This window comes from Chrysochloris asiatica, unplaced genomic scaffold, assembly GCF_000296735.1.
Source record: "Chrysochloris asiatica unplaced genomic scaffold, ChrAsi1.0 scaffold00138, whole genome shotgun sequence".
In the NCBI taxonomy this organism is placed as follows: Eukaryota; Metazoa; Chordata; class Mammalia; order Afrosoricida; family Chrysochloridae; genus Chrysochloris; species Chrysochloris asiatica.
Genome location: NW_006408656.1, coordinates 2,784,907 through 2,802,379, shown reverse-complemented (window position 1 = coordinate 2,802,379; position 17,473 = coordinate 2,784,907). Strand labels below are relative to the sequence as shown.

The 17,473-nt window shown below is 43.2% G+C and overlaps 2 protein-coding genes across 3 annotated transcripts; both read left to right on the top strand.

Annotated features, from left to right (window-relative positions):
• Positions 1-568: 568 nt before the first annotated feature.
• On the top strand, positions 569-9,849 carry PFDN5 (prefoldin subunit 5). 2 transcript variants are annotated; one of them, XM_006869968.1, is made up of 6 exons: positions 569-746; positions 948-1,050; positions 1,333-1,364; positions 3,581-3,655; positions 3,766-3,871; positions 9,749-9,849. In XM_006869968.1, the coding sequence occupies exons 1-6, from the start codon at positions 576-578 to the stop codon at positions 9,823-9,825; spliced, it is 564 nt and encodes a 187-aa protein (XP_006870030.1). In that variant the 5' UTR covers positions 569-575; the 3' UTR covers positions 9,826-9,849. The 2 variants fall into 2 exon arrangements, with proteins under 2 accessions (XP_006870030.1, XP_006870031.1); XM_006869969.1 differs by lacking the exons at positions 948-1,050; positions 1,333-1,364 and having other exon boundaries at positions 9,749-9,825.
• A 364-nt stretch (positions 9,850-10,213) lies between these two features.
• Positions 10,214-16,652, top strand: LOC102821846 (chromosome unknown open reading frame, human C12orf10). Its single transcript, XM_006870123.1, has 7 exons — positions 10,214-10,439; positions 10,606-10,718; positions 13,672-13,831; positions 15,613-15,765; positions 15,884-16,006; positions 16,132-16,313; positions 16,436-16,652. Exons 1-7 carry the CDS (start codon positions 10,227-10,229, stop codon positions 16,650-16,652), a joined length of 1,161 nt encoding a protein of 386 aa, XP_006870185.1. The 5' UTR covers positions 10,214-10,226.
• The last annotated feature ends 821 nt before the right edge of the window (positions 16,653-17,473 follow it).

Genomic DNA, 17,473 nt, shown 5'->3' with positions numbered 1-17,473 from the left:
ATTCGGTTGAGAACCATAATGTCATCCTTGGATAATTTTAAAGAAGTGATTGCCAGTTCTTTCTTCTTAGCCTCTTTGAAAGCGGCACTAAAATCTGTCCACCATGGGTGACCCTACTGCTATTTAAAATAACCATTGGCATACCTTCCTGAATCATAGCAACATACAAGCCACCACAGTAAGACAAACTGGGTGGTGGATCTTATACAGCACGTGGTTAAACAGATTGTATTAATCAATAAACTCTGTGTTTTTCTTGTTAGTCTGTCTCCCAGACTCATCATCTGTGGAAGCACCATATTCATGATGCTACTCCCTCTGCCCAAAGAGCTTCCTATTTGCCTATCAGTTACTACCACCCACGTGGACTAGCATACCTTGCTTTGCAATGTTGTGGTTATGTCCTAAGTACTTATCTTTTAAGTTCCTAGAGGACAGAAGTCCTGTTTGCTACAACCTTCCCAACCAGGTTTAGGCTATTTTATAAAATGAGTAGAGTCGTTATCTTTAATCAGACTAGCGCTGGAGAGGTTCTCGCCACTCCTCTTCCCCTTCCCGGACGGAGGATCATAGAGATGTCTGGCGTAGCGAGGCGTAGCCATAGAGATGTGCAGTGGATGGCTAGAGCGTTACTCGCCAAGCCGGCTTTCCCTTCGTTAGCCTTCCTTTCCAACATGGCGCAGTCAGTTAACATCACGGAGCTGAATTTGCCGCAGCTAGAAATGCTCAAGAACCAGCTGGACCAGGTGGGGACCAGACCTTGACACACCTCTGCCTCCTCACAACCTCCCCTGCCCACACAACTTCCTCGCTCCCATTTCTCCCCAGTTTAAGTGCCTTCCCTTCCCAGGCGAAACCCTAACCCTGTCCCAGGACCCGCCCCCTCTCTGGTTGTGCTTCCCCTTCTCTCAAAAACCGGTACTGACCCTCTTTCCCGGCCTCGGTAGGAAGTGGAGTTCCTGTCCACGTCCATTGCCCAGCTCAAGGTGGTACAGACCAAGTATGTGGAAGCCAAGGACTGTCTGAACGTGCTGAACAAGAGCAACGAGGGTATGGGGTAGGCGGGTGAGGGCGACCTGGGAAATGTGGCGAACCGGCTTCATCTCGCGTCCCACCTCTTACTCAGTTTCCTTACCCAAGGCGAGAAAACATTACGTGTTGAATTCATGCTAGTATCAGGAATCCTTTGCCTGCTGCTTACCTAGAGTTGAAGTGTACAGGGCACTGTTTCTGTTCTTTCACACTATTCTGTGCCATTTTGGAACCCCTTTTAATGACTTAACGGTGCAGTTGCCAACCTTCTTCAGGTGTTTGTCTTCATTGTTTTCACAGGGAAAGAATTACTTGTCCCACTGACAAGTTCCGTATCCTTCCCACAAGATTGAACTACTCTCCTTTCCCTGGTAGGGGAGGGGAGTGTGTGTGTGTGTGTGTGTGTGTGTAGTCTTTTTCCTTATACCACAGTCCCCCATGATTCTGAGAACACTCTTAAGACACACATTTTCTAGTTCACTTAAGTAAGCTGAGGCCAACATCCCGCTAATTCTTTGTGAGTAGTAAGGAATATGTAGAGTTGAACTGTGATATTTCCTTGGTTGTTTGAAGAAACTAATATGTACATAAAATTGGTGCTTTACACTTTTGCTAGTGACCTAGATAGAGTACATAAACAAAAAAAGACCATCACAATAATAGAAGCAAAAGGATTGACTCTGATTGTTGTTGTTAGGTGCCATCAAGTCGGTACCAACTCATAGCGACCCTACCCTATCCTGGGCCAACCTCACTATTGTTACCACGCTTGAGTCTATCGATGCTGCCACTTGGTCAGTCCCTCTTGTTGGATCTTCCTCTTTTTCTCTGACCCTCCATCCTACCAAACATGGTATCCTTCTCCAGCGACTGGTCTCTCCTGACAATATATCTGAAGTATGAGAAACGAAGTTGAGCCATACTGGCCTCCTAGGAGCACTCTGGCTGCACTTCTTCCAAAACAGATCTGTTGGTTCTTTTGGCAGCCCATGGCACTTTCAATATTCTCCAGCACCATAACTCAAATGCGTCATTTCTTCTACAGTCTTCCTTATTTACTGTCCAGCTTTCGCATGCATATGCGGTTCAGGCGCCCTTAGTACCCAAGCTGACATCTTTAAATGTCTTCAACACTTTAAAAAGGTCTTGTGACTCTGATTATTAACCCTCAATTGCAGCTTAATTGTGGCTCTATTTCTTAATTGCCATCACTAAGAAATAAGGATTGTTGTGTTCACCATTTTAGTGTTTTGTTTGACTAAGCAAGTTGGTGGTTGTTAGATTCCATCCATTTGGTTCCAGCTCATGGCAGTCCTGTGCACATCCTAAGCACTGCACAGTCCGTTTCACCATCCTCACAGCTGATAAGTTTGAGCCCATTCTTGCTGTCACTGTGTCTATCCATCTTATTGAGGGTCTTCTTCTTTTTCACTGACCATTTTACCAGACATGATGGCCTTCCCCAGGGGCTTGTTCTCTGGACCACATGCCCAAAGACATCCTTGCTTCTAAGTAGCATTCTGGCTGTACTTCTAAGACAGATTTGTTTGTCCTTCTAGCAGCCCATGGTCCTTTCAGTATTCTTTGCCAACACCATAGTTCAAATGCATCAATTCTTCTATACTCTTACTTATTCATGGTCCTACTTACACATACATAAAAGGTGATTGAAAATACCATGACTTGGGTCAGCTACACCTTAAACTACATTTTTGCTCTTGAACACTTTAAAGTTGGCATTGTTGTGTTGTTATGTGCCGTGGAGTCGTTTCCGACTCATAGCAACCCTGCATAGGGTTTCCGAGGCTATAAATCTTTACGGGAACAGAAAGCCTCATCTTTCTCCCACGGAACGGCTGGTAGATTCGAACTGCTGACCTTCAGGTTCGTGGCCCGATATGTAACCAATATGCTACCAGAGCTCCTTAAAGTTAGCATTGTTGTTGTTAGGTGCCGTGGAGTTGGTTTCGACTCATAGCAAGCCTGCATAGGGTTTCCGAGGCTGTAAATCTTCACAGGAACAGAAAGCCTAATCTTTCTCTTGTGGAACAGCTGGTAGTTTCAAACTGCTGACCATGAGATTAGCAGCCCGATTCATAACCACTACGCTACCAGAGCTCCATTAAGGCTCTATAATTTCTAATCTGAGAACTGACAGAGACACACGGGGCTAGCAATGTAGAGGGAATGTTTAAATAATAAACACTAAGTCTGTTAGGAATTAGTTGGATATGTTGAGGGAATATGCAGCTGACTTTTTAACGTTTACTGCACTATACTTTCTGGATGGCTAACGAAAAGAATTGAACATTGCTTAGAGGGTGGAAGGTGGGGGTCAGGGCCAGAGAGTGTTCCATCATATATCATTGTCTCCACAAGGAACTAACTTTTCTCTCTCCCCCCCATAGGTATTCTAAAGCCTGTCGATGAGTCAATCCTGTGTTTTATAGCACTTTAGAAAAAGAGTGTCTTAGGAGGCTAATAAGGCTAGCTGATAGGGAACCCAACTCATGCTGGGCTAGTTTTTTCCTTAATCCTTCCTTATCAGATGTATGTTCCTGGAAAATTACATGATGTGGAACATGTGCTTATCGATGTGGGAACTGGCTACTATGTAGAGAAGGTGAGTTGGAGAAAACACATGGATGTTTCTCTAAGCAGGGAAAGGGAGCTTAGGGATCTCGATGCAGCATGAGGTCTGCTCTTATCCCCATTCACCTCTGACCTATACAGACAGCTGAGGATGCCAAGGACTTCTTTAAGAGGAAGATAGACTTCCTCACCAAGCAGATGGAGAAAATCCAGCCAGCTTTACAGGAGAAGCATACAATGAAACAGGGTAAGCTTGGCCTGGGGCACCTCTTGACCCTCTCTTTGACCTTCGTGATGGAAGAACATGGATTGCAGTATGAACTGTGGGAGTGTTCCCTTTGCTAGATTAAAATCATGTTTGTTTCTTTGATATTTTAGTATGTTACTGTTTAGGTATATGTTCCCTGTATTTGTACATCCCTGGTTGGGCGCTTGAGAATTTTAGAGGAAGGACATCATGCTTATATTCTTATGGAACTTTCTATTTAATTAAGCTAGAATGAGAGATAAGATGCATGTAAATGAACACACAGGAAGAAACATAGTTCTGACTAATTAACTATCAGCAGTTGTAGCCCTGGTTGCAGGTAGAATTACCTGTGGCGTTTAAAAAGACTGGGTATACTCTAGGACAACAAAATCAATTTAGGGAGAAAGTGGGTTCCCAGGGGTCAGGGTTTTTAAAAAGTTCTTCAGATGATTGTTACACAGACAGGATTTAGAACCACTTCTAAAGGCAAAAATCTTTACCGCTTTATGATTTTCTGGTTATGCCTGACTCGTTAAAAACCAGATTTTGAACCAAGATGCAGAACCAGAATGCAGAACCAAAAAATGTTTGAGGAAGAAAAGGTAATGGAATGAACTGTAAAGTAATTTGAAAGAATAATATTTAGGAAAGCAAGGAGAACACAGAAAAAACTTTGGAAGAATTCAGGAAAACATTACAAGATCAAAGAGACAAAATAAATGCCAGTACTGAAATAATACAAAATCTTCCATTAGAAATACTGAAGATTAATTAAAAGATTACAGAAATGGACAATACATTGAAAGGGCAAAGGAGTGTATTTGAAGCAATGGAAACTCGAAATAGTGAGCTTGAAGATAATACTAGAATTTTAGAATAATCAGCAAAAAGAATGGAAAAACCCAAAGAAAGTCTAAGAGTTATGTGGGATAGATACCATGAAGAGAAACAAGTTTGGGTGATTGGAATTTCAGAACAGGAAGAGAATTAAAAGCACAGAGAAAATTGTTCAAAAGTTGTTGGAGAAAACATCCCTAACATCATGAAAGACAAGAAGGTAAGTATACGACAAGCTGAGTGAACTTTAAACAGGATAGATCCCAGAAGAAAATCACCAAGACACATCATAATCACTTTCCAAAACCAAAAACAAGGAAAGACTCCTGAGACTGAGAGCAGCTTTGAAAAAAGGAAAAGTTACATATAAAGGAGAACCAGTAAGACTAAGCTCTGGTTTCTCCCAGAAATCATGCAGGCAAGAAGGCAATGTGGTGATATATACAGAATTCTGAAAGAAAAAATGCCAACCAAGAATCATATACCCAGCAAAACTGTCCCTCAAATAATGATGGCAAAATTAGGACATTTCCTGGTACACAGAAATTAATGGAATTTGTAATGTTGAGACCAACTTTACAAAAAATGGTAAAGGGTGTTCTTTGGACTGAGAACCAACAACATCAGACAAAAACTTGACATTACCATACGTGACAATGTCACTCAGAACTCAAAAGTATTTAAAGTAAAACAGACCTAACAAGACTGAAAATAGGGAACCAGAGATGTCAATTTATAATGGTCAACTACAGAACAAAAAGAGGGAATAGTGTAGATATGGAATTTCCAAATGGCTAGGAAGTCTAATAGATTGCAAGATAAAACAGACTGTTAACAGAGATGCACCACCCACCAATACTGTAGTTGCAGCTGCTTGGGGCTTGCACAGACCCTGTCTACCTGAATGTAGAATGAGCCAGGGAGACTTAAACCCAGCAGCTATTGTACATGCAACTGAACATATTCAAGATGACTGATGGATGTCTCAGATTTGTCCTGGACCATAAAGACAAAGAGCCTGATGTAGTATTTGTGGCAGATTCCATGGTGCAGTTAATGCAGCAATACGAAATACGGTGAGAACTTTTTTCCCTGCTTCATGCAGAAGCAGCAGCAGCAGCAGGTAGGATCGAGGTCATCTTACAACTTACCAGTACAAGGCAGCTAAAGGCCAGGGTCATTGTACTGAGTTTGTTACTTCAAGGTGAGAAGCCCAACCCTTTGAGGCAGAAGAATACCAAGCTAAACCAGCTTCTCAAGGTTTCTCTGCTGAAGCTTGCCAACATTCAGCTCCTAGATACAGATGGGGGCTTTGTGCACTCAGTGCCATTTCCTGTCACAACATGTTTGATTTTCTGCATCTCACAGGAAGGGGGCTATGCAAAGATCTACAGATTTTTCCATGAATTGGTCATGCAGTTGTTGGAGGAAACAGCTGAGGAGAAGCAAACCACCATTGCTTGACTGGCTCCCATCAGCATTCGTCCCATCACAGCTTCAGAGCAGTTAGATCACTAGCACTACAGAATCCTCCTCTCTCTTAAAGGCACTTTGCATTGTAGGATGTTCTTCTTAGAAGGACTTAAACTGATCCTGTACATAAAAGGTTTGTTGTTTATAAGTCATTTGAAACTCCAAGGGGACTTTTAGTTGTTTATGTGACATGTTCATTGAATTATTCCTGTTTCCTAGAACAACATCAGCCTAAGTACTGAACAGTATGAAGATTCTTTTCTTGGCCTTTCTTTCTCTGGATTATGTTATGTATACTCAGATTCACACCCACTTGACTTTAAAACAGGTATTTTTTTCAGTTAAGGTTTATATTTTAGCCTTTTTACTTTATTCATAATGTATTCTCAAGTTTTTGTAACGAATACATCAGATGCACCATGATTGCCATTCAGATATGGGATGCTAATAAAGTTGCTCCACTCTTCATCTTCTGCTTAGCAGTGAAAAGCAGCTTTTGCCCCATTTGGGGATCCTTTGGAGGGTTTTATGTGCTGCTGAATATCTTTAATATTGTCTTTAATAGGCCCATGCATACACCCCCCCTTTTTTTGGCGGGGGGTATCCTTATTGACATTATAAGCTTTTATCACAATTTTGGCCTAGGTACTCTGTTACTGGAAGTGTTAATCCCCAGCAGTTATTCATGATATTATTGCTATGTAATGCATTCTTGTGTGTTGTTCTGTGATAGAGTTTTTATGGTGGTGGTGATGTTAGCCGTCATAGCGACCCTGCATAGGGTTTCCGAGGCTATAAATCTTTACGGGAGCAGAAAGCCTCATCTCTCTCTCCCGCGGAGTAGCTGGTAGTTTCACACTGCTGACCATGAGGTTAGCAGCCCGACTCATAACCACTACGCTATCAGAGCTCATTAGAGAGTCTGTGTAGTGCTATCCATATTTAAAGTTCTGATTTGGTTGGTTTTTCCCTTAAATTCTGTAACAATTACATATTTTTTGAGGGGTGGGTGGAGAAGAAATCAGAACTCTTGCTTCTTGCTCCATACAGCCTGCATTATTTCAAGTTTTTATTAGTCTCTTAAGGTATATATTTTACTTTTTTATTGGCTTAATTTTTAAAGTATGTCAGTCCAAAACAATTTAGTCTTTTCCAATGGAGAAACAAATGAAGCATATTCCGTTGCATCGTTTCTGTAAAAAAAGAACTAAGTTTGTTTAACTTATAATTAATGTTTCCCCACCATTGAGAATTTATTCACAAGAAAGCTCTTTATGGTTTGCTTGAGTTACAAGAGCTGCCATTAAATAAAAAAAAAAAGGGACTGTATATGGTTTAACCTATGGAATATATACAAACTAGATCTACAGATATTTTTAACTGGACCACATGGGTATTGAAGTAGCCAATCAAAATGTGCTTTGTAATGATTCTGTGTAATGCTCAAGTCCAGTAGCTTTAAGGCATATGTTTTATGTTCTGCTTGCAAGGCAAGTGGCTATGCTTTGTTACGTTGTGGGGATGGGGTCAGCTGATATGTGCTAAGACTCATTTGTGACTGAGAGGGATAGATAGGGCTTAGGCTAATCCTTTTCTTGTTGGTGCATCTTTCCAGGTTTGTTTGTTTGTCTTTTTTTACTATACCTTTTCTGAATGTATCCTGTCTTCATTAACAGTACAAGATAATACGTGGTGTAGACTAAACTTGTTTACTTGTTGAAATTCCCTTTTTATTGGTAGTAGCTCAGGTTCTTGAGTTTTTTAAGACATTTTTTTCTGAGCTGTGGAAGGAAAATTAACTAAGCTAGAATTTTGTGTGTGAAAGGATACTTTTCATATTCAAATCATTTATCAGGTTCTGAGAGTGGCATGTGACCAAATAGTCCATTAGGTTACCTCTGTAATATATACAGTTAACTTCTCTACTGAATGAACATCAGATACCCCTTTGTGAGTTGGCCTTCAGCTCCATTTACTTATGTGCATAACCCTTAGATATTGTTGTTGTTGTTAAGTGCTGTGGAGTCGATTCTGACCCATAGTGACCCTGTATAGAGTTAACACAGAGCAGCTGGTGAGCTTGAACCGCTGACATTGCAATTCAAATGGTTTTGCAGTCTGGCCCATTAACCCACAGCACCACACTAGGACTCCTCTTTATATCTACCAGGTTGTCACTATGGGTCGGTACCAATTCGATGACAGCTAACAACAACAACATTCAGGCAGTAGTATTTAAAACACTAGTCTTTTAAGTCTAGGAAGATACTGACTCCACTTTCATTTCACTTTTTTTTTTCCACTTTGATTTCTTGCCAGACTTCTGTGCCTAAAAGGCATCCCAGTTTGCTACAGGAACAGAATTTAAATGCTTAGTCTTTGGACTTTTCTCTGTATTCCCCTTCATCACCCCCCCCTCCCCTCGCCTTTTTTTTTTAGTTCCATTACAAAATACACTGTCCAAGTGAAAAAAACAAAAAAACAACCAGGGAAGAAATTAATAAAGGATAGGATAACCTCAAAGAAAATGCACTTGCACATCAAAATTAAAAAAAGGAAAATCCAAAAGACTTGTAAACATTAACAAAACAGCAATGAAGAAAAAGAAGAGAAAACCCACAAACAAAAATGAACTCAGCACAGAAAATTATGTGGAACAAAGAAACCAACAGCATGCAAAAAAAAAAAAAAAACCACAGCAAAATGACAGCAATCAATTCATGCCTATCAATAATTACACTAAATGTCAATGGAGTAAATGCAACAGTCAGGATACAGAGCAGAATGGATAAGAAAGCAGGATCCTTCCATGTACTGTCTACAAGCGACACACCAAAAAGAGACAGCCTAAATGCCTATCTGGTAGCGTAGTGGTTACGAATCGGGCTGCGAACCTTAAGGTCAGCGGTTTGAAACTACCAGCCGCTCCATGGGAGAAAGATGAGGCTTTCTACTCCCATAAAGATTTACACCCTCGGAAACCCTGTACAAGGTCGCTATGGGTCGGAACTGACTCGATGGCACTTAACAACAACAACAACAAATGCCAATCAACAGAAGAATGGTTAAAAAGGGGTGGGGGTGTAGAGGGATAGAATTATTCCTGGGCTAGAGGGTAGACACATTAACATGGGTAATGGGGCAGGCAACATACAGTAAGAGGGAGGTTAGAGGGAAAATGAAGGTACTGTGTAACACAGGGAGGACTAGTTACGTGAATAGAGGTAAATGCTGTCAACTATTGGTACATGGAGGGGACTGCAATCATTGTAATGTAGCAAAGTATATGATTTGCTGAGTGTAAAACTGATGATTTGCTCTATAAACCTTTATTCAATTCACAATAAAAGTTAAAACAGATTTTGTTAATGTGTTGGCTGAGGATACATTGTGAGCGCTGACCTTTTGTTGGTGTGTGTTCTCTGCAGTAGATCGCTGTTTTTTATTAACACACTGTAAGTAATTTTCTCTGTGTCTTTAAACTTCCCTATCATTTTTCCCTAACCCTAGGTTCTGAGAAGTTGGGTTCTCATCAGGGTCTGACGACTCCTTTTTCTTCCACAGCTGTCATGGAGATGATGAGCCAGAAGATTCAGCAGCTCACAGCTTTGGGAGCAACTCAGGCTGCTGCCAAGGCCTGAGTTTTACTGCAGACATGGAGCAGAAAAACCGTTTCAGGGGCCTTGTGACTGTGGGCATGGCCTCCTGGTGTGTGTGTGTGTGTGTGTGTGTGTGTTGAATGTGGGGCTTGGGGATCTTGTGGATCATGTGTTTAACTTTAATAAATGTGCCAGGTGAAACAAATTTTGGCTTTTAAAAAAAATTTTTTATTAATCATGGACTGGGGGTGGGGTGCCGTAGAGGGCAAGATAAGCTGAGGTGAAGTAGGCTGAAAAAATTTCAGTATATACTTGTTAAAGTGCCTTCCTAAGTACTTTTTTGCTGAGCCGGTTGCTGTGGGAACGGACGGCAAACGGAAGTGAGCCGCATGGGCACTTCCCCTTCCGGGTTGCCAGTCCCGCTTCCCCGCCGGTGGCTTCTCATGAGCCATCGCTTGTTGCGCCGCCTCGTGCTGCAGCTACAGCCGCTGTCCCTCCGAGTTCTGCACCGCATGCTCTGCCCGGAGTCTATCCCGCCCCACAAACGACCCCTTGGCGACTTAATGGCACCTCCCCGAATTGGGACGCACAACGGCACCTTCCACTGTGATGAAGCGCTGGCTTGCGCGCTGCTTCGCCTTCTGCCAGAGTACCGGGTACGGTTCAGCAAGACCCTGAGTCAGCCCACCAGACTTCTAGGCGTCCCATCCCGCCCTTGTAGCCTTTAGATGGCCTGAGCACCCCTTCTTCCCCGGAAAACCAACATTAATCCCTTGTCCACGGGACTATTGGCAGCCACCTCATCTCCTGTGTACTCCGCAGGATGCGGAGATTGTGCGGACCCGGGACCCCGAAAAACTAGCTTCGTGTGACATCGTGGTGGATGTGGGTGGCGAGTATGACCCTCGGAGACATCGATATGACCATCACCAAAGGTGGGTTTCCAGTTCTCATTTCCTTAAGTTTGTTGACTTGCTCTACCATCCACTACTGTGATCCTTCTTAGTGAAGGCCACTGCCTCATCACTGAAATCATATTCTGATGCCCCTCTGGGACGACAGCCTTTCACCCTTGGACTGCCTGCTGCCCATCAATTACCTATGCTTAGACTTCTGAGCTCTCCAGTCAGGGCACACCACCCTTGGCTCCCCATCCTCAGGCCCCTCATTTGGCTTAGGCTTTTCTCTCAAAGTACATTCATCACCCCAACAATACCCTATGTGGCTTCATCCATTCATCTGCCCTTGCTGCCCCCTACATACCAGGCTGGTTGGGGCCCTTGGTTGTGGAGTGAGATGGTTCTGATGTGTTTACACTTTTACTACACTTAGGTTTCCCAGGAATAGAGTCTGTCTTGTCCATTTGAATCCTTTTTCTCCCTGCTTCTCAAGCTCCTCAGTGATTTACAATTTCAGAGAAAATTGAGGTTTTCCTTAATGGACTTCCTCAGTTTCCCACTTCCTTCTTCCAATTCAGGAAAAGTGTTACTTTCAGTTAATCCTTTGCCCTTGTTTCAGTCTATTACTTTCTCCTGGGGGACTTCCAGTCATGATATCCCTTCCAGTGTTTTCCACTTTTCCTAATCTACAGCCTAAAACTTTGCTTGAAGCATCTTCCATCTTGAAAAAAAGAGTGAATTAAAAAAAATAAACAGCCCTCCCTAAAATACAAGTATCTCTGGTTACTGTGGTAGTGTAGTGGTTATGAATCGGGCTGCAAACCTTAAGGTTAGCAGTTTGAATCTACCAGCCTCTCCTTGCGGAAAAAACATGAGCTTTCTGCTCCCAAAAAAGATTTACAGCCTCAGAACTCCAATGTTAGCTCTGAGTCAACATCACACAGTTAATAGTTGTTTTCTCTGAGGCATTATAAGGATGTTTTTAAGTTTCTGTATTTCTGTTTTTAACACTGTACTTACTTTATTAATTGGCACTCTACAAATTTAAATGAACCAAAAAAAACCAAAAACCTCACTCAACATTGGACTGCTAACCACAAGGTCAGCAGTTCAAATTCACCAACCACTCATTGAAAACCCTCCGAAGGGTCACTGTGAGTTGGAACCAACTCCATGGCATTTAACAACATCTATTCGCCATACTCACGAGATGACTGAGCTACTAGGTTCCACCAAGATCAAGTTCTTAATGACAGACCAGGCCCCACTACTCCATGATGAACCGCACAGGATTTGATGATTTTATTAGCAAGATGACATACTACTCACCTTTTTCTCTTTCTGAAAACCAACGTTCTGAATTCCGGAACATTTTCTATAACAATCTGTTAGGAGTTAATGAGGAAAGGGATCAGCCTCCCTTCAAAGGAATAGTTGACCCTGGCTCCACCTCTTCCTTCAGATGCATTCACACCCCAGCCTGCTGAGTGTTTCCCCCTCAGTGCTTCATGGGAGCTGCTCAGGGAAAGAGCACTAGTGGCCTTGCTGCCAAATTCATAGTTGCTTCAGGGTCTTACTGGAGCTGACCTCCTCTGGCACTTGCTATTAACTATCCCCCCTCTTCTTTATTATTTTTTTTTCCCTCCTGTTGATAAGTGCCGACGAATCTGTTCTGACTCATAGTGATCCTGTATAGGGCTTCCGAGGAGCTGCTAATAACTTTGAACCACTGACCTTGAGGTCAAACCTGTATGGTCAAGCGCTTAGTCTACAGTGCCACACCAGTTATTTTTGACATACATTTTAAGTTTTACCATATCTTAAGTATAAAATGAACACTGATGAACTTATTTCTCTAAGAATGAGGACACTGTCATTCCCTTTGCATCTGTACCTGTGTGCTGCTTTTCTGTCCCGCTCCTGCCTTCCCCTGGAAGCAAACAGTATCTTGTAGTTTGTAGTCATCATGTTTAAACAATATAGTTTTATTTCTGAACTTTTTTTGGGAGGGGGGTTATTATATCACTTGTCTTATACCTTATAATTACTCTTTCATATTTATTGACTTGTTAAGTGATGTCGAGTCAGTTTTGACTCATAGCGACCCTGTGTAGGCTTTCCAAGTAGCTGGTGACAGACCCTAAGGTTCAAACAGACCTTATGGTCCAGTGCTTATCCTACAGCGCCACACCAGGATTCCTATTATTTAATAATAATAAAAAATTAAAACAAAAAAATGAGCCCCTTAGGTGATTCTGATGGACTCATATCTAGAAATCACAGCTGCCATTTCTACTTATCATGTATTACACATATTATCTGTCATGCTGCTATTAAAATTCTTGCCTTCGTCATGCACTGAGTCCATTTCAGGTAATCTCTCTGCACCCATTCTCCATGCTAGCGGGCACAATGCTCCTTCAAACATGCATTTGACTGCTCAAAAAACTCCTTAGTGGCTTCCTGTTATTTATAGATAAAGTCCAAACTCCTAAGCATGGCATCTAAGGCTAGCTATGATCTGGTCCATTTGTCCTTACAGCTTGATCTTTTGCTACTCATGTCCCACACCCAAGCTGCCATTTCTTGGTAGCTGTAGAGACCTGTTTCTCTGCCATTGTACATTTGTCTCCTGTGCTATGTCTTGCACTCTCCTAGTCTGTCTGGTGCTTACTCACTGATTATCTTTCAGGACTGACCTTAAAGGTCTTTTTCTCAGAAGCCTTTTCTCATCCACTCCCTTGGTTTATATCTCTAGAGCACTTGCTTGGTTGTGCTCATTTGCCTCCAACTGATAGTAAATTCCTTGAAGGCAGGGAGGCTTCAAGTAAAGGTCCATGTTGGTCCTTGAGGAAATGCCAAAAGCTTCCTAGTTGAGCTTTCTTCTCCCAACTTGTGCAATACTCTCCACATGCCACCTACTCACCCACACTGTGGAGTGAATGGGGCCCACCCCTTCACCTCAACCCCATCTTCCTCTGCTCCTCAGGTCTTTCAATGAGACCATGAGCTCCCTGTCCCCTGGGAAACCTTGGCAGACCAAGCTGAGCAGTGCTGGACTCGTCTATCTGCACTTCGGGCACAAGCTGCTGGCCCAGTTGCTGGGCACTAGTGAAGAGGATGGAATGGTGGGCACCCTCTATGACAAGGTGGGGACCTGAGGACAGAGATGACTCCATGCATCTTCACCAATCAGCAGGGAGTGGTGCTCATATAGCACTTGGACCAGGGTCTCAGGAGGTCAGGGCTACTGGCCCTAGTACTCACCCTCTCCTCAGTCAGGCTCATCCTCACACAAGAGGATGGGAATAGCGCCCCTATCTACATCCTGGGTTGGTTGTCAGGCGTGGATAACATACATAATATATAGGGAAGGACTTTGAAAACCATACACAGTGTTTCTCAGTCTTTTTCTGGACCAGCACACAAAAAAACCTGCACAAAAAAACCTGCACAGCACACTTGGGTAACTGTGGGTAGGGTGTGATTATGACAATACCTTCAGGATCCAGCAGTGTCCCCTGTGACCAGCACAGCAGATTCCTGCTGCTGGGGAAGGAACAAGGCATGCATGACAGAGCAAGGCTGCAACACCTCAAGTTCAAAGGCAAACCTCCCAATTCAGCCCCTCTTTTTTCTTGCACAAAAACTGCCAAATACAGTTCTGTCTTGGCTTGCCAATTTTTTGCCCCTATTGGCATAGCTTAGTATGCTCCCAAAAATGAGTCAGGAATAGATCGCGTAAAAGCTTTGAATATCAGTTTTAAACTGTCTGGATCAATTTTCCCTTCTACTTCTGAGGAGCTTCTAAGCAACTGACTAAATTAAAACCAAGTTTTAACAGAATCAGGCTCCGAGATTCGCACTCTGTCTCCATTGCACTGACGTACTGATACGCAGTTCCAGATTTGTAGGGCATCTCTGTATGAAATACCTCCTAGAATATGGGTTTACCCCCAAAGTCACATGTATGCTCACAGCATGTTCATTACAACCAAAAAATGGTAATCACCTAAATGTCTACCAACTAATGAATGTTTAAACAAAATGAGATGTCTATACAATGAGTGTTATTTGACCATAAAAATGGAGTACTGCTGTGTGCTTACAACGTGGATGAACCTTGAAAACATTATATTAAGTGAAAGAAGCCAGACACAAAAGGTTATTCTATGAAATGTGTAAAACATCCATAGAGACAAGATAGATGAGTGGTTGCCAGGGGCCGGAGAGAGTTCGGAGGGGCATGGGGCTTTGTTTTGGGGAGAGAAAAATGTTCAGAAACTAGATGGTAGTGATGTTGTACAACACTGAATACACTATTAAGGACTGAACTGTATACTTTAAAATGGTGAATTTCAGCTAACTAAATTTCATTAGGGCTTGTAAAATGATGATCTATTTTTACCATTTCTTCTTTCTTAGCTAAAATTTTTAAAAATTAAAATATAAAAACAACTTTTGAGGTATTGTCTTGCTATGTTAAGGACATGCAACTGTTAATGTCGTGTGGCACATCCTGGGCCTCCCTGGGATCACATCCAGCAGTTATTCTCTCCCACATGCCTGGTTTGTGTGGCCAGTGAATAGACTACTCCTGGCCCACCTGCCACCTGGAGACTTAGCCTCTTCTGGCCTTAAGGGTCCATCCACTCTCACAGGTCCCCTTGAGGAACTTGAAAGCTTCCTTGTTCAAGAGTTGGCAGCACCCTCTCCACACATGCTGGCCTTGGTGACCACAGGCTTAGAAACCCCAGTCCTAGCACTGTTGACTGTCCCCTTCCTTACCCAGTTGATGATGAGATCCTTACAGGGCTATTATAAGGACTGAATGAAAGAGTGTTTATGAACATACTTTGAAACCTATAAAATTTTACATAAATGGTATATATTTATATCCTCAAGAGCCTTTACCTCACTGTTATCTTAGATGTATGAGAACTTTGTGGAGGAAGTGGATGCAGTGGACAATGGGATCTCACAATGGGAGGAGGGGGAACCTCGATATGCACTGACCACTAACCTGAGTGCCCGAGTTGCTCGACTTAATCCCACCTGGAACCAACCCAACCAAGACACAGAGGTAGGGGGAGAGTCTGAGAGGAACCTCAGGAGGAGGAAATGGGAACATTTGTATGCCCTAAACCCTAGGAAAGCCAAAAGTTGGCGCCAGCACTAGTTCTCAGTCACACGATTCCTAGGCAGGATTCCAGCATGCAATGGATCTGGTTCGAGAAGAGTTTCTGCAGAGACTAGACTTCTACCAGCACAGCTGGCTGCCAGCCCGGACCTTAGTGGAAGAGGCCCTGGCCCAGCGGTTTCAGGTATGAATGTGGGTGATGGCACCCAGGTATAGACTTGGGGGGGGTTCAGTGATAGCTGGAAGGCTGGTCACCAGGGGCTTCTGCTCTACCCTAAACCCTGCAGCCCTGCCCTACTTCTCTTTCAGGTGGATGCAAGCGGGAAGATAGTGGAACTTGCCAAAGGTGGATGCCCCTGGAAGGAGCACCTCTATCACCTGGAATCTGAGCTGTCCCCCCCAGTGGCCATTGCCTTTGTTATCTACACTGACCAAGCTGGCCAGTGGCGGGTACAGTGTGTGCCCAAGGAGCCCCACTCATTCCAGAGCCGGTGAGGCCCCACACCCTCCAGCTCCTCAGGCCTTTTCAGCTCTATTAGTGGCTGCTCACTTTGGTTCTGCTCTGCTACCCTCCCTCTTAGTTCCTCACATCTCCCTTTTTGCTCACTTGTAGGTTGCCCCTGCCAGAGCCTTGGCGGGGTCTTCGGGACAAGGCCCTGGACCAGGTCTCTGGGATCCCTGGCTGCATCTTTGTTCATGCCAGCGGCTTCATTGGTGGGCACCACACTCGAGAGGGTGCTCTGAGCATGGCCCGTGCCACCTTGGCTGGTGCGCAACACCTTTACCTCCCACAAGTCCCCCAGTCCAATAAAATGCCTATTTTGCACTGACCAAATCTTTGTCCCATTATTGCCCTACACCATTCTGGGAGTCTGCTCAAACTTGGAACAAGTTAAACAACTATATGTGTCAGGTATTTGCTAAATTAGGTATTTCTCTCGCGCTAACTTCTGAACCCTGTGGTCCTCATCTGAAGACCGAGGTATTGGCTAAGAAAGCATGAACAATGGCCTCAAGAGTTTACAGGCAGAAACAACCCAAGTGTCCATCAACAGATGACTAGATAACAAAATGTGGTATCTATTTCTTCACAATAGGGTATTAGTCAGCTGTAAAGAAATGAAGTTCTCACGACAAGGATGAATCTTGAAAACATACTAAGTGAAATACATACAAGTTAAATACAAATGGCTATTATATGCTCCCACTTATATGAAATACCTAGAATAAGGAGTCCTGGTGTGGTGCTGTAGGATAAGGCACTGGACTGCTAATCTGAAAGCCAGCAGCTCAAACCCACCAGCCACTCCTTAGAAACCCTATACTGGACCGCTATGAGTAGGAACAAACTCAGTGTCAACAGAGTAAGTGCATAAAGACGAATTTATTAGTGGTTACCAGGGAGCGGTTTGGAAGAGCTAGGTAGAGAGGTATTACTGAAGTGGGTACTGGGTTTCTAGTAAAGGTGATGGCTGCAAAGCATAATGCAGTTAGTATCACTGACTTGTGTGTAAAAATGGTTAAACTGGTCAATAATTTGCTATATATGAGGCAGAGCTTTAAAAAGCTGGTGAGAAAAAGAGATAGTTTCCAATTAAAACCAAACGGCCACAGCCAGCCCTGAACTGGTTCCAACTAGCAAAAAGGCCTG

What these genes read in the sequence shown, in the direction of transcription:
- PFDN5 (XM_006869968.1), top strand. Translation starts at nt 576, where the DNA reads ATGTCTGGCGTAGCGAGGCGTAGCCATAGAGATGTGCAGTGGATGGCT. An exon ending in CTGGCTACTATGTAGAGAAG is followed by an intron (nt 3,656 to 3,765) that starts GTGAGTTGGAGA and finishes TGACCTATACAG; the next exon opens with ACAGCTGAGGATGCCAAGGA. An exon ending in GAAGCATACAATGAAACAGG is followed by an intron (nt 3,872 to 9,748) that starts GTAAGCTTGGCC and finishes TTTCTTCCACAG; the next exon opens with CTGTCATGGAGATGATGAGC.
- LOC102821846 (XM_006870123.1), top strand. Translation starts at nt 10,227, where the DNA reads ATGAGCCATCGCTTGTTGCGCCGCCTCGTGCTGCAGCTACAGCCGCTG. An exon ending in TGGGCACCCTCTATGACAAG is followed by an intron (nt 13,832 to 15,612) that starts GTGGGGACCTGA and finishes CTGTTATCTTAG; the next exon opens with ATGTATGAGAACTTTGTGGA. An exon ending in AACCCAACCAAGACACAGAG is followed by an intron (nt 15,766 to 15,883) that starts GTAGGGGGAGAG and finishes CACGATTCCTAG; the next exon opens with GCAGGATTCCAGCATGCAAT.